Below are 14,602 nucleotides of genomic sequence, written 5' to 3' on the forward strand. Positions count from 1 at the left end.
TATCGAAGATTGATTGTTTTTACTAGGGCTGGGAATTTGAACCGAACCGATTTGTCCGAACCGAACCGAACCGAAATTTGGACAAATCGGTTCGGTTTCTTTAATTTGAGTAAACCGATCGGAATGAGTTTGAATTAGGTTCGGTTAACCGAAAATTTCGGATCGGTTCACCCAAACCGAACGGTTAACCGAACAACAAAAAAACCCTAGCCTCTTATAGTTCTAGCCGCCGTTCTTCTCTTTCTCTTCCTCATCTTCTTCCATTAGTCTTCTTCGATTCATGACCATCACCTTCTTCTTCTTCTATTCATCATCATCTTCCTTCTTATTTCTTCCTTCTTATTTCTTCCTTTTCAATTCATGACCATCATCTTGTTCTTTTTCTCCTTCTTCTTCTTATTCCTTCTTCCTCTTTGATTCATAACCATCATCTTCTTCTTCTTCTTCTCTTATTCATCATCCTTCATCATCATCTTCTTCTTCTTCTATACCGTGAGCTCCGCCTTTCAGATCTCGTCGCCGGTGTCTTCGGGATTCATCGGACGCTCGTCGGTCGGTAAATTGTGACCTCGTACGATCGTGTCAAATGTGAGAACCTGGAAGCGTAAACTGGAGGAGATGAAGCTAATTTGTGTTCTTCTTCGTGAACCTAATCTGAGAGAAAAGACAAATCTTTTGTTTTTTTTTGTTAGCAGGCCATGTGTTTTTTGCACAAAAAGCCCAGGCCATTGTGTTTTTATTTGCACAAAAAAGCCTACTTTTCAAAATCTTTTTGGCCCAAAATACTAAACCGAATAACCGAATTGAAATAACCGAATAAACCGTGTCCGAACCGAACCGAATTATTAGTCGGTTCGATTCGGAATAGGTTTCATATTCCGAAAAAACCGGAAAACCGACTAACCGAAACCGAAAAACCCGAACGGTTCAAATTCCCAGCCCTAGTTTTTACTTTCTATGTCGAATACTTCGGTTTAGGCATGGGCATAAAATCCGAAATCCGAAATCCGATCCGAAACCGATCCGAAAAATCCGGTTCCGAATCCGAACCGAATAGTCACAAAACCCGAACGGATAATGAATTCTCCTATCCGAATTATCCGAACCGAACCCGATCCGAACCGAAAACCGAATATAAAATTATATATCCAAAAATATTAGTTATATTTATCTATAATTTTATAACAAATAACAAAAATATCCTAAATAACCTAGATATCGGAAAGTTTTTAGTTATATTTGTTAAAATTATACATATTTTTAGAAAACTTAGCCAAATTTTAGTAAGATTAAACTATTTTTATATTTAAATTGAACTTTTTTAGTTTCTTTTTACTCGAAAAACAATCCGAAACCGATCCGAATCCGACACTATCCGAACCGAACCCGATCCGAATAGTCATAAAATCCAAACGGATAATAAAATCTCCTATCCGAATTATCCGAATCCGAATAAATCCGAACTGAATCTGATCCGAAATCCGAATGCCCAAGCCTACTTCGGTTCTTGACTGTTATAGGAAAATGGTGAGCTGGGATGACGTGGAAGCTTAATGAAATTTAATTGGTGTAGGCAGGCCCGTTGAAGAAAATAAAATATTCGCCTACGGCCTTGTTTAAATTAAAAAAATCAATGCTTATATATATATATATTTTTTTTGACACTGCTTACTAATATTTATTAAACATAATTTTAAACCTGAAATTTTACTAGAGAAACATGATGCTTGTGATTTGTTCTTAACATTAACACGACGCTTTTAATAGAGGGATGTTGTAAGTTGTAAGTTGGCAACTAATGATTGGCTGGAAATGAGGAGAAGAACTGAAGCTAAATAGAATTCTAAGATCGATTGTTGAGGATAACCAGAAAATATCAATTTGTGTAATCTTCTTATTCTTCAATTCTCTCTGTAAACTCTTTAGGGTTTGATATTTCATTGTTGATAGAGTTGTTTCTACTTCTAAGCTCTACCACATGAAATTTGGATTCTCGTTTTATAAACGACGATTCAATTTGTGTTGATTTTCAAGTGATCGATTGAGTTGTAGTTTCTCTGCATCATTGACGGAGTGCTAAATCAAGAACGATGACATCAACAAGTACATGAAGATAGATGTACATGTGCATCATCATCCATTAAAAGTGTGCTAATATCGAGTTTGACGAAATTGTAGAAAAAAACCAGCACTACGTTTTCAAAGGTTCTGATATTCACCGTAAACATTAGCTTTAGTTGAATCACAGAAACAAAAATAAGTGTTACGAAGCTGTTCATGGCTTCTTTTTCCATTGCTTCGGATTTTGAAGATTCATGACTTTTTATGTTACTTTCTTGTTGAAGGTAACCTTGGTACATTACATAACAAACAACCAATAAAATCTAGCAGATTTCATTTATAAAAAGGGCTGACACAAAATGTTAGGATAAAAGAAAGTTAAATTCAAAAGATTTGAACACATATGGAGTGGGGAAGAAGCTGTTTTTGATATTTGCACACAATGATAAAACTTCAGATGATCAATCGAACAACATCATCATCATCACCATACCATCCACAGACCATTTTTTGATGAATTAAAATAAAACCTTGAGAACGACAATGGAGGACCCCCAGATACATACTTTAGTATTAGAAGGGGCAAAGATATTCCAGCGAACCAGAAGAAGATTCCAGAAGCAACTAGAAGCAAGTACCTTCTGGAGGTTGAACAAGCTTACGGTTATGCGACGTGGCCATTTCCTTCTTCAGCTGTGTCAGTATATCCTCCATTGTGTACTCTCTTTGCCAGTTTGCAAGTACTCCGAATTTCTTAGGATCCACCTATACACAAGCATAAAAAAGTTACAGAGCATCCAAAGGAACAAGGCAGTGAATGGAAGGGCGGTGGTGATTTTATACGTACCACTCCTGTTTCGTGGTTGACACAAGCCATGTTAACACGTGAATGGAATCGGACAGTTGGAGGTTTCTCCGGGTAATCTTTGTCACAAAAGAGCTTCAACTGATAAATTCTACCTTCATGAACAGTCTGTGACATAAAATTGATACCTGTTACTACAAGCAAAAGCAACAATGGCCGAATCTGCTAAAAAAGCTTAAGAGATTGAATGTCGATAAGATCCACCCCTAGAAAACAATGTGGTTTTGATGATCTGTATTCCAAACATGGAGTAAAGGATAAGTAGTTATGGTGATGCAACGAACATTAATCAATGCTTCTTAAAACAATTGCTAACATATATAAAGACGAAGGAGAATGTTAGCAGATAAAGAAAAAGATATAACTACGTTGTGAGGACCGATGATGGTGCCAGTCCAAGAACGCATATAGATGTCATCTCCATCATCCATTCCATAGCTCACAGTTCCATCCCCAATACCTTTCTCCCCACGTTCAAGCTCCTCCAACAACCGGAAATTCCTCGGAACTATATTGCAATAACAAGCATAACAAAAAGAAAATCATATCACTAAATTTCGGTAAATGAAAACAAGCAATCACTTTTTCTAATCAAAGCAGAGAACAGAACACAGACTAAAAATAAGATAACACTCAACAAAGTTGAAGAAGAACAACAATGAGCTCTAGAGAAAGATGAAAACTTGCTAAGTAAGGTCCTAGAAACAATCAAACACTCTACACAATCAGAGACTCAGGAATCGCATTTTAAACCCTTCTCAAGAATTGGGACATCAGTAAATCATAATTGACCCAGATCAATCTATATGATGAGATTTAGACAAAGAATCAGCAGAGAAAATCAAATTAACAAGTAAGGCAAAAGATCAAAGAACAGTTTTTTAATACTAGATCGATAAAACCTATGATAAATTATCAACACCTATCGATCAAAACGAATAAAACCCAATACGAATTTCTCCAAAACCCTAGAGGAAAAAATCAAACGAGGGATAATTCCAAAACCCTAGAAAAAAAAAAATCAAAAACGAGAACAAACCCGAAAGAATCGAAATTGTTTACCAACAACACTAGATCCTCCAGAGCCAAGAGTCATAATTGATAAAGTTGTGGTTTCGATCCGATTGATTTTGAGATCTGATCGAAGCAGAGAGGCGAGAAGAAGAAGTAAGGAGAAATCGATAGAGAGAATCTGGTGAAAAGACAGAAAGCTAAAATGTGAGGGTCAAATTTAGGCAAATTGGGCACTTTTGGGAAGACGAAAAAAAAAATTAATTTTCCAACTTTACTACCCATAATTTACAATTATAACAGAAACAGCCCTTTTATTTTCCAACTATTCTTTTGACACTATTTTAACTATATTTGAACAAAATTATTTTTGATATGCAAAATAAAATAATATATGTATATATGAAAACCTTATTTAATATTAAAATTCTCTTGATTTGCAACTAAATTATTGTAAAATGTAATCCCTTTTAAAAATGACATGTCAAGTCTCTATTGGATAAATTTTTTATTTCGAGTATTTGCTTTTTTTTCTTGATCGTCGTATATGCCTTAATATAAATAAAAACCTAGAAATTAATTACCTAACACATTTTTACAAATTTTAGTACTTAGAAATAGAGAAATGCCATAAAACGAGTTTTAATTAAGTTATTTTTTTTAAAAAAAAGTTTTAGTTGCAACTTTTTCACTAAGTTTAGGTTTACAATATTTTTTCAAAGTTTATTGAGAGTTCTTAAATAATCTAGTATCTGATTTTTGTAAAATTTATTTAAATTTTAGTATTTGATGGTAACAATTTTAAACAAAATATATATTGCTTTAGTTAAATAGAAATACATTTATTTTTTATCCTTAATTATTGAAAACCGGATTGATGCCGATGAAACCAAAGCAACACCATTTTTAGTATGCTACCAATTTGATTGTAAGCACTCTAATTCGAGACGTGTCGATTTTTTTGTTTGCGTTTAAATGTATACTTTAGTACTTTTTAAAATGAACTTTCCGTTTTATTTGGCGTTTTTCGTTTACATTGAAAAAGTATTTTTTTTCATGGAGTATATAAATAAATACATATAAAAGCAAACGCCAAAACTAGCGTTTGCAACAATAGAGCTCAACTCTGATGAAAAATAGTCATCGTTCGTTCATGTCTTTGGCTTCCAAAATATTAAAACATGAAAATGGACAACTTAACAAAATGAACCAGGGACGGCCAGAAACAGAAATGATCTGTCTGTCAATTTTACATATTAAAATAGAGATCAATACTTAAATAATATGATTAATTATATAGAGGACTTTACAAAGAAAATAAAATTCATCATCTCAAACTCAAAAGTCCAAATTGAAACCATAGCTTAGAACAAATTCTCTAATTAAAAGAAGATCAAGTCGGTGCATTTGCACTTGGGGCAACGTTTACGTTCTTGTAAGACCAAAGCATACATCAGACATCTTCGACATCCCACCACCACCATATCCGGCGCCTCTTCTTCATCAACCCACGACGATGCAATCTCCTCCTTCACGTCCTCCGTCGTCGACAGGCACGAGTTTTGCGATGATAACGTGTCGCTCGATGGTGATCTTCCTTCAAACCTCCCATTAGCAACCACCGATGCCACGGTCCTTGTCGATGGCTCAACTCTAACTCTTTTACCGTTCTTGTTTCTCATTTCGAAACTTCGGTTTCGCCGAGAGGGTTTTTGTATTTTTGTATTTGTTTTTCTTTGTGTTGTTCTAGGTGATGGGGTTGATGGTAGTGAATGACTTAAGAAAATGTATGTGTGTAATATATAAGGAAGAAGAGGAGCTAAATATGGTTAAGAATTAATATTTGTTGAAGAAAGTAATTATGTTATGGAGAGAGAGATATGACTTTGTTTATTTAGTAATAAATTTATTGATTGGAGGTGGGAAAGATAGTAAAGTATACTAGAGACAAATATATGAAACAAAAGGCAATTCAGTAAACAATGTATTAGTGCATTTAAACCAGTGCAGCAAACTATTTATTGCTAAATGTAAAGGGGGAGAGTTAATCTTACAATTTTAAAGAAAATGAATGATTTTATTGGTAATCGAAATTTTAAGTAATTTCCTCCATTTCACAATAGTTTTAATCTTATGACTTCACTTTTTTGTTTCATAAATTTTCCGTTTTGTATTTTTAATTTATATTTTAAAGCAAATTTTAGTTTTTTTTTTTTGATCAACTAACAATTTTTAGTTTATTTATATACGTATTTTATTAGTTATACTTTATTTTTGTTATTCATTTATTAGCTGATGTTATCCAATGTTTTATGTTTTATCTATTAAACTGTTTGTCACAGTAAAAAACTATTATTCGACTGTTTTCTTGAATGAATCAGACATATTTTCTAATACATGGTTTCTAGAAAATATGTCTAAAATAACTTTAGTGATACTAACACATATTTTTCATAAACAATTTTTACTATTCTCTATGTTTCATTATAAATGTTGTTTTGTAATTTTACACTGTATTAAAAACCTATCTAGAAAACACGTGTAAAATAACTTTAGTGACACTAATACATATTTTCTCAAACAATTTTTACTATTCTCTCTGTTTTATTATAAATGTTGTTTTGTACTTTTACACATTTTAAGAACCAATTAATTTTTTTGTATCATTTATTAAATTGTTAAATCAATAAACTGCAATACTAAAAATATAAAACTACATGAGTAAATAGTAGAAGATTGTTGAAGAGAAAAGTTTGTATTGATGTGATTTATAGTCATTTTAGAAATAGTGTCTAATAAGTACGGTTAAAACTGTCGAATAGTTTATATTATGAAAAAACTGAATAGTTAAATATAGAAATAATGTGGTAGCATTAAATAATAATGAATCAAATAATAAAAAAACTACAAATTACTTTTAATTATTAAAATTTAAATAACATAATCAATAGTACATTTATACCGTGAACCGTCCGTTTTAAAGTTTTAAACGACGGTTTCAAGTGCCAGCTAAAAAACTTCTTTTTGATTGATAATCAAATGGACGTTGCTAATTAAGGTACCCATCATGAAACTCGAGTACTTTGAATTACTTTCCAAATTATGAATATAAATCAACGTTTTTGGTGGTGACAGTTTTTGACAATATAGAAGAATGAAAGATATAGATGTATATAACTAGTGCTATAGTTTAATTGGATATTCAAGATGTAAACCATTTATAAGATGTTTCTAACTTCCATATTCACTGGTCATTGTAAATAATTATCACAAAAGGTTTAGCAATAATTTAGAAGAAATAAAAGATATCCATTAATGTTCAAAAAAAAAAAAAAGATATCCATTGATCTGATGATGGTAGTTTAATTAGTCTTTAAAACCGGAAAGATTCTGGACGAATGCCTGTCTAGTCTCCCGAACCTCACAAAACTAGAAAGCTTATGGTGTTTTTTTTTCGTCTAACTAGAAAGCTTATGGTAAAATAAAGTTTATTACTTTTAATGTTTACTATACGTCATATTATTTGCAGTAACCCCTGTTCTAAAAATCCCCGCCTAGTTCCGATTACTCTCCGCTTAATCGCTAGGCCCACCCTCTTCGCCTCGATTAATGACTAATCCCCTAAAAAATCAGTAACCCGATTATTCTCCGCCTAATCCGATTATTTTCCGCCTAATCCGATTATTTTCCGCCTAATCTTACATACCCCGATTATTTTTTAGATTGCAAGTATAAAAAAAACATTTTATTTTTGTTATTCAATCATTTGAATTGGGAGTTTGTGATGTTTTACATAACTTGTGTTCAAATTTTAATAAAAATCATAAAAATTTGTTTTTACTGTAATTTTGAAAACAATATTGAATTAATATATTTTAAAAATATTAAAATAACCCTAAAACTAATCCCCGATTAATCCCCGATTTTAATCCGATTTTCCGATTAATCGCTAGGCCCATGCCGAACGCCCGACTAGCGCCTAGCGATTTTTCAAACAAGGGCAGTAACTAGTGCATATCAAAAAAAAAAATATATATATATATATATATATATATATATATATATATATCTTGCCACGATCGTAATTATACGGGATCTCCTATATACAGTAGTATTTGAGAAGTTAGAGGGATAATATTTGAATGTTTGAACTTTGAGTAGAAAACGAAAGAGTAACAAAATAAAATGAAACAAACAGTAACTAGAATTTAATACAAGAGGCCAATAACTAAAATACAGACCTCATGAGGACATATAGCTGTTAATAACTTAGGAGGAATCTCTCGTGTATTAAATGTTTCACAATTAAGAGGACAATCAAATTTAAAATGATCTAGTGTAGACTAAAAAACTTAACGACAGTTATGCAACAGGGTTTCAAAACTTTAATGGCAATTATACAAGGGAAGCCCAAAATGGGATGCTTTGTAAAAGAAGCCTCTTTATTTTTTGAATTTGCTTCAAGATAATAAAAATATACTAAAAAAAGCTAGGATATGGTGTTATAGCAGAAGAAAATAAAATAGTTAATTCCTTACTATAAAATAATTAGATAAGAAAATGTCAAATACTACCATTGACCTTCCATAAAATCTAATACCTCAGCATCAGTTATTTCCCATGTGAAGCTATTTAATGGAATTTAATGGTAGCTTTTAGTTGATACCCTTGTTTGAAAAATCGCTAGGCGCTAGTCGGGCGGTCGGCATGGGCCTAGCGATTAATCGGAAAATCGGATTAAAATCGGGGATTAATCGGGGATTAGTTTTAGGGTTATTTTAATATTTTTAAAATATATTAATCCAATATTGTAAAAATTTATGATTTTTATTACAAATTTATGATTTTTATTACAAATTTATGATTTTTATTAAAATTTGAACACAAGTTATTGTAAAACATCACAAACTCCCCATTCAAATGATTGAATAACAAAAATAAAAGGTTTTTTTATACTTGCAATCTAAAAAATAATCGGGGTATATAAGATAAGGTGGAAAATAATCGGATTAGGCGGGAAGTAATCGGATTAGGCGGAGAATAATCGGGTTACTGATTTTTTAGGGGATTAGTCATTAATCGAGGCGAAGAGGGTGGGCCTAGCGATTAAGCGGAGAGTAATCGGAACTAGGCGGGGATTTTTAGAACAGGGGTTGATACTACCATTTGTTTGTTTTTTTGTTATCTTAATCCCATTCATTACGAATCTGAAGAGTGAAGGGGATCGTTCTTTCTTTCTCTAATTATGTTTCAAGTTAGTAAGAAGATCGAAATTGATTTCAGTGGAATTCAAGCTACGGTTGAGCATAAAATAATTAAGTTGCATATGTAAATTATTAAGAAAGTGAAACTTCAGTATTTTGTTTTTTTGTTTTTCTATACGTATTTTGTTTAATGATCTCATATATGGTTTTAGAAACAAATCATTTTTGTGATCTAAATCAAAGTGCAAGCCCTTTCTCGAAAGCTTGTTCATTTCAAGATTGGTCGGTTGTTGTAGTCGTCAGAACCGTTTCTATATGCATGACTCATGAGCTTGAATCAATCATGTGAAAGGTTGAAATTGCAACCACGTTTGTTTAATGAAATACTTTAGAAGTGTAATAAGTTTTTTCTTCCCTTTGCACAAATGAATAAAAACATCAAAACCTATAGATTTCTTTCATTGATTACGGAAGAGAATTGATGTCTATAATTGTCTTGTTCTGGTTTGGGGATTGCTTGTACCATTTGTCCAAACACTTTTCTTTGGACTTTTTATTCCTCCTTATACGGAAAATTAAATTTAAATTTAATTAAATTACAAAACGATAAGTGACATACCGCATTATCCGTTTTTCAATTAAAGCCATCGATTGTTCAAGATCATCTCTTCTTCATCAACTTGATTCTTCACTCAATATTTTGTTTTAGACTTTTGAAACAATAATATTTTTTTTTTTGTTGCTATGACATCTACATTAACAAATAGACATGCAACGTCAACTATTGAACTATAATAAAATATAAAATCAACATACAGCTTCACAAATCACAATATTAATAAAAATTTGCAGCTTGGTGTCTTGGTGGGGTGGACTTTGGAGGATTTTTCAGATGATTTTATGCAATATATTCGTGTATTTTCATATGGTTGAGTTTAGTCTTATTTCTCGGTCAATATACATTTGCATATATAGAGTCATAATATCTACGTGGGTTAATCAGTTACTAAAAACTTGTGTGCATGATAAAAATACAACATTGAAATTAAAATTTTTAAAAAGATAAATACGCCATTTTTAAAAAATTTTTTGATTGTACAACATTTTTGAAGCCTGAATCTAAAATTCAGTATAGTTAAATAAACTATTAAGACATAACTAACATATGACAGTTTGGCCGAGTGGTCTAAGGCGCCAGATTTAGGCTCTGGTCCGAAAGGGCGTGGGTTCAAATCCCACAGCTGTCATTTTTGTTTTGTTTTGTTTTTCGCTTTCTTCACTTCGCCGGAGAATTTCGAAGCTAGAGAGGAAGAATCAATGGCGAGAACTCTAAAGAACCGATTTGAGTCTCGATTTTTGATTCGTTTCCTTCAGTCTCCGAGTCTGTTTGTCTCTTGTTTCACGACTTCTAGATCTCTTCAAACCCTAGCCTACGAAGAAGTCCGATCCTCCGGTGATCGGAAGTCTGAATCAACAGCTCTCATCCTTCACGGCCTCCTCGGCTCCGGACGCAACTGGAGATCGTTTTCTCGCTCTCTCGCATCGTCTCTCTCTGTCTCCTCTGCTTCTCGTATGTCATATGTGTCTCTGTGATCGGTATCTTCAGCTTTCCTTTGACATATTGATTGAATTTCTTGTTTGTGTACATCCAGATTGGAAAATGATATTGGTTGATCTGAGGAACCATGGGAGATCTGCGGAGGTGGAAGGGCTTAATCCACCTCATGATCTTGTGAATTCAGCTAAGGATTTAGCTGATTTGGTTAAAGCAAGTGGTTGGAAATGGCCTGATGTGGTCATTGGTCACTCTCTGGGAGGTAAAGTGGCTTTGCAGTTTATGGAGAGTTGTGCTCGTGGTGATTTTGGTGATACAGCTTCTCCTCCTAAACAGGTACTGAACTAATGTGACTTCACCTTGTCAATTCTGATCATGTATGCAAGTTTAATGAGCTCATTGTTGTTGTAAGATGACCAATTTGTGTATTTTTCTATCTGAGAATGATGATGATGACTTGACCATAGCAAAGTTGGTTTGGTGTTCTCTCTCTTTGATGCAGAACAGCTATGGGTGCTAGACTCTGTCCCTGGGGAAGTCAAAGCAGAAAAAAGTGATGGTGAGGTAGAGAAAGTTCTGAAGACGTTGCAGAGTTTACCTTCACCAATCCCTTCTCGCAAGTAAAGTCTCATCCTCTTTGTGGTTCTTGATGCTTGTCTACTTGTCTACACTCTGGACTGTTTTGTTTGAGCTTTGTAATTCCATTAACGGTTAATGTTCATAAGCGTAGTCCAAATTGATTTCCGCACGAAAGTATATATAATGCTCACTTTTGATATGAAATCTTGATTTAACGTCTGTATAGTTGATGTATAACATCTCTCTAACTGCGGGTGCAAGGGCACATATCAATGAAGCGGTCATATAAGGATACTCTTAAGATTTAGATAAGTGGGAATAAAAAAGGATGCTTATGTGATTGCTTCTAGCTGATTATGTTACACATGGCTCATTTCAGCTTGCAGAGTATATAAATCCAACCTGGTGTCACTCAAACATTGTTTTGTGATTCTAGGTGGCTCGTGGATCATATGGTCGAACTTGGTTTTTCAAGATCATTATCTGAGTGGATTGGTAGCAATCTCAAGAGATCTGGAGACTCAGAGATATGGGCCTTTAACCTTGACGGAGCTGTCCAAATGTTCAACTCTTACAGGTTTTGCCTCTCATATGAACCAATGACTAGAAGAATTATACAGTTTCCTCCCTCAAGATTATACTTTATCCATATGACTTCTCACTTTCCCCATTACAGGGAGACTTCGTACTGGTCTTTGTTAGAGAACCCATCAAAAGAGACAGAGATAAATTTTGTGATTGCAGAAAAGAGTGACCGATGGGACAATGATACAACCAAGCGGCTTGAAAAAATTGCTAATCAGAGACAGCATGTCTCAGAAGGGAAGGTTGCTACTCACCTTCTTCGTAACTCTGGCCATTGGGTTCACACAGACAATCCAAAGGGACTCCTAGAGATTGTGAGTCCCAACTTCTTCTCCCCACACGAGTAGACGATGCGCTACGAAAATGACATTAGTCTTTGATTATATTTTCTCTCCTGTCCAGTATTTATATGCAGAAAATAGCAAATTCAATTGCAACTGTTTTGACGATGCGCGGTTTTTTCCGTTTGTGATTTGTTATTTTGCGTTTGCATTTCTTTCTACAATGTACAAACGTTTAGGATGATCTAATAATATCATTAAACTTCTTACATTCATAAAATTTGCTTTATACACAAGATTTAGGTGATGCTCTGGCATAATTTGAGAGACAAAAGGAATGCTACGAGAGGCACAACACCAGTAAAAAACAAGCAAAAATGCTCAAAAACCAGCAATTTTGCTCACTTTTATGGGCCGTAATATGTTGGGCCTGAATATATTGGGTCTTAATTATCCACCAAATCACCGCTTAACCCTAACAAAAAATCAGACTATTAAAGCCAATTCTGGTTCGTCTCTTTCACTAGCTAAAAGCTAAAGGCGGAACAAAAAGAAACCCTAGCTTCCCTTGTACCTTCCTCTGTTCCAAACCATGGTAAGTTTTGTCTAAAGCTTGAAATGATTTTTCATGGAATTAGTGATTAAGAAGATATATAATCTGAAAATCCATTTCTGAAGTTAGAAAATGATGATTAAGCAATCCTTTTTCTTCGAATTTCGATCTGAGATCATACGAATTTTTTTTGAAAGATTGGATTTTTTGGGTCTGGCGTTGAGTTATCAAATTGACAAGTGTTTTTAAGATGTTGCAATTGCATAATGCTAGTTTTATTTTTGTGTGTGGAATTTGTAGTCGAAGAGAAAGACAAAAGAGCCAAAGGTTGAGACATCTCTTGGACCAACTGTTCGTGAAGGAGAGAACGTCTTTGGAGTTGTTCACATCTTTGCTTCATTCAACGACACTTTCATTGTTAGTGGCTTGTTCTGTCTTTTTTTTTTTTTTGTTATTTTTCATTACGCAAAATTAGATTTTTTTATGTACAATTCTAAACTTATTATATCTCCTATTTCAGCATGTGACTGATTTGTCTGGACGGGAAACACTTGTTCGCATCACTGGTAATCATCTCTTTCAACTCTCTCTCTCTAATCCTTTGGTGATGATTCTTTCGTTAACTTGTATGCGATAGTCCATTGATATTATATATATAGAAGTTGCTTTGTTCTTGGCTGCATGAATGTGCTGTTAATAGAACTTAGTTAGATACCGTTGTTTCTGGTATTATGGTCATCTCTATTGGGTGTGAGCTTAAGTGTCTTTAATACACAATTGGCTGCTAAAATACTGTTTTGATTTCAACTTCTATAGGTGGAATGAAGGTGAAAGCCGACAGAGACGAGTCCTCACCTTATGCAGCTATGCTTGCTGCACAAGATGTCGCTCAGCGATGCAAGGTAAAGGCATAGAAATTGCACTACCAAGCAGAAAATTTGATAAGCTTTTTTTTGTGAATGTAATTGATGTAGTGAATATATGCAACACAGGAACTTGGAGTCACTGCGATACACGTGAAGCTCCGTGCCACTGGTGGAAACAAGACCAAGACCCCTGGACCTGGTGCTCAGTCTGCACTAAGAGCCCTTGCTCGTTCTGGCATGAAAATTGGCCGCATTGGTATAAAAAACAATCTTCATCTAGAATTGTTTTATTGCTTTATGATTGGATAAATCTCTCACATTGTTCTTGTTTTCCCCAGAGGATGTGACTCCTATCCCAACCGACAGTACCCGCAGAAAGAGTGGAAGAAGAGGAAGGAGGCTGTGAGTTATTTGGCCTCTCGTTGGATCTCTTTATGTAGCTTTCTCAATGTTTCATTTTGTTTTTTTTAGATTGAAAAGAGTTTTCGAATTACTATGCTTTGTTATAGTCTCTGCTATATGACCATAAGATATTCAATAATTGTTAGTCATTTTATCTCATAAACACCTTGGATTATTTTGGTTCTACTATTTGCAAAGTCTTCGATGCCAAATCTTTTGATTGGAGTTGATAAATATTTGTATTTGGTAAAAATTGTATTAACATGATATATTTCACAAATTGACCCTAGACTACAGAATTTTGAATTAGCTCACTGTCAATAGCCTCCATGTGGTGTCTTTGGACCTGAAAAAGTTTAGAAACAATTCTTAGAATCCATGTGGTGTCTTTGGACCTTGGGAATGATAGAACAATTTGTTATATAGAGAAGTCCATTGAAGTTGTTGCCAAAGAGATTGAGGACATGAATGAGTGGACTTTGACTCAAGCTAGGCAAAATCGTTTTGTGGAACTCGGAGTCGGAGAAACCTATAAGTGAGTACTGAGTAGAGTGAGCGACAATCATAACTTGGAGCATAAACTATGCCAAGAGTTAAAATCATCAAATTCAGTGGCGGAAGCGTTAAAAAAAAAAAACGA

The 14,602-nt window shown here is 33.9% G+C and overlaps 4 protein-coding genes and 1 non-coding gene across 7 annotated transcripts; 3 read left to right on the forward strand and 2 right to left on the reverse strand.

The window, feature by feature from the left end:
* Nucleotides 1–2,378: 2,378 nt before the first annotated feature.
* Nucleotides 2,379–4,208, reverse strand: LOC9313941 (ubiquitin-conjugating enzyme E2 variant 1D). Of its 3 annotated transcripts, none has more exons than XM_021025950.1 (4): nucleotides 3,989–4,208; nucleotides 3,295–3,434; nucleotides 2,909–3,034; nucleotides 2,379–2,826 (listed from the first exon to the last, which is right to left on the reverse strand). In XM_021025950.1, the coding sequence occupies exons 1-4, from the start codon at nucleotides 4,020–4,022 to the stop codon at nucleotides 2,686–2,688; spliced, it is 441 nt and encodes a 146-aa protein (XP_020881609.1). In that variant the 5' UTR covers nucleotides 4,023–4,208; the 3' UTR covers nucleotides 2,379–2,685. The 3 variants fall into 3 exon arrangements, with proteins under 3 accessions (XP_020881609.1, XP_020881610.1, XP_002877873.1); XM_021025951.1 differs by having other exon boundaries at nucleotides 3,292–3,434; nucleotides 3,966–4,154; XM_002877827.2 differs by having other exon boundaries at nucleotides 3,292–3,434; nucleotides 3,989–4,153.
* Nucleotides 4,209–5,154: 946 nt separating this feature from the next.
* Nucleotides 5,155–5,726, reverse strand: LOC9313942. The gene has a single exon (XM_002877828.2). It carries the CDS (start codon nucleotides 5,617–5,619, stop codon nucleotides 5,320–5,322), a length of 300 nt encoding a protein of 99 aa, XP_002877874.1. The 5' UTR covers nucleotides 5,620–5,726; the 3' UTR covers nucleotides 5,155–5,319.
* A 4,582-nt stretch (nucleotides 5,727–10,308) lies between these two features.
* TRNAL-UAG lies at nucleotides 10,309–10,388 on the forward strand. The gene has a single exon. It is a non-coding gene; the product is annotated as a tRNA-Leu (tRNA).
* On the forward strand, nucleotides 10,329–12,412 carry LOC9313943 (protein ABHD11). Its single transcript, XM_002876111.2, has 5 exons — nucleotides 10,329–10,711; nucleotides 10,794–11,032; nucleotides 11,204–11,316; nucleotides 11,712–11,852; nucleotides 11,952–12,412. Exons 1-5 carry the CDS (start codon nucleotides 10,459–10,461, stop codon nucleotides 12,205–12,207), a joined length of 1,002 nt encoding a protein of 333 aa, XP_002876157.1. The 5' UTR covers nucleotides 10,329–10,458; the 3' UTR covers nucleotides 12,208–12,412.
* A 216-nt stretch (nucleotides 12,413–12,628) lies between these two features.
* On the forward strand, nucleotides 12,629–14,145 carry LOC9312226 (40S ribosomal protein S14-2). Its single transcript, XM_002876112.2, has 6 exons — nucleotides 12,629–12,736; nucleotides 12,995–13,111; nucleotides 13,215–13,260; nucleotides 13,511–13,596; nucleotides 13,687–13,816; nucleotides 13,899–14,145. The coding sequence occupies exons 1-6, from the start codon at nucleotides 12,734–12,736 to the stop codon at nucleotides 13,964–13,966; spliced, it is 450 nt and encodes a 149-aa protein (XP_002876158.1). The 5' UTR covers nucleotides 12,629–12,733; the 3' UTR covers nucleotides 13,967–14,145.
* The last annotated feature ends 457 nt before the right edge of the window (nucleotides 14,146–14,602 follow it).

The sequence above is a fragment of the Arabidopsis lyrata genome (assembly GCF_000004255.2).
Source record: "Arabidopsis lyrata subsp. lyrata unplaced genomic scaffold ARALYscaffold_5, whole genome shotgun sequence".
In the NCBI taxonomy this organism is placed as follows: Eukaryota; Viridiplantae; Streptophyta; class Magnoliopsida; order Brassicales; family Brassicaceae; genus Arabidopsis; species Arabidopsis lyrata.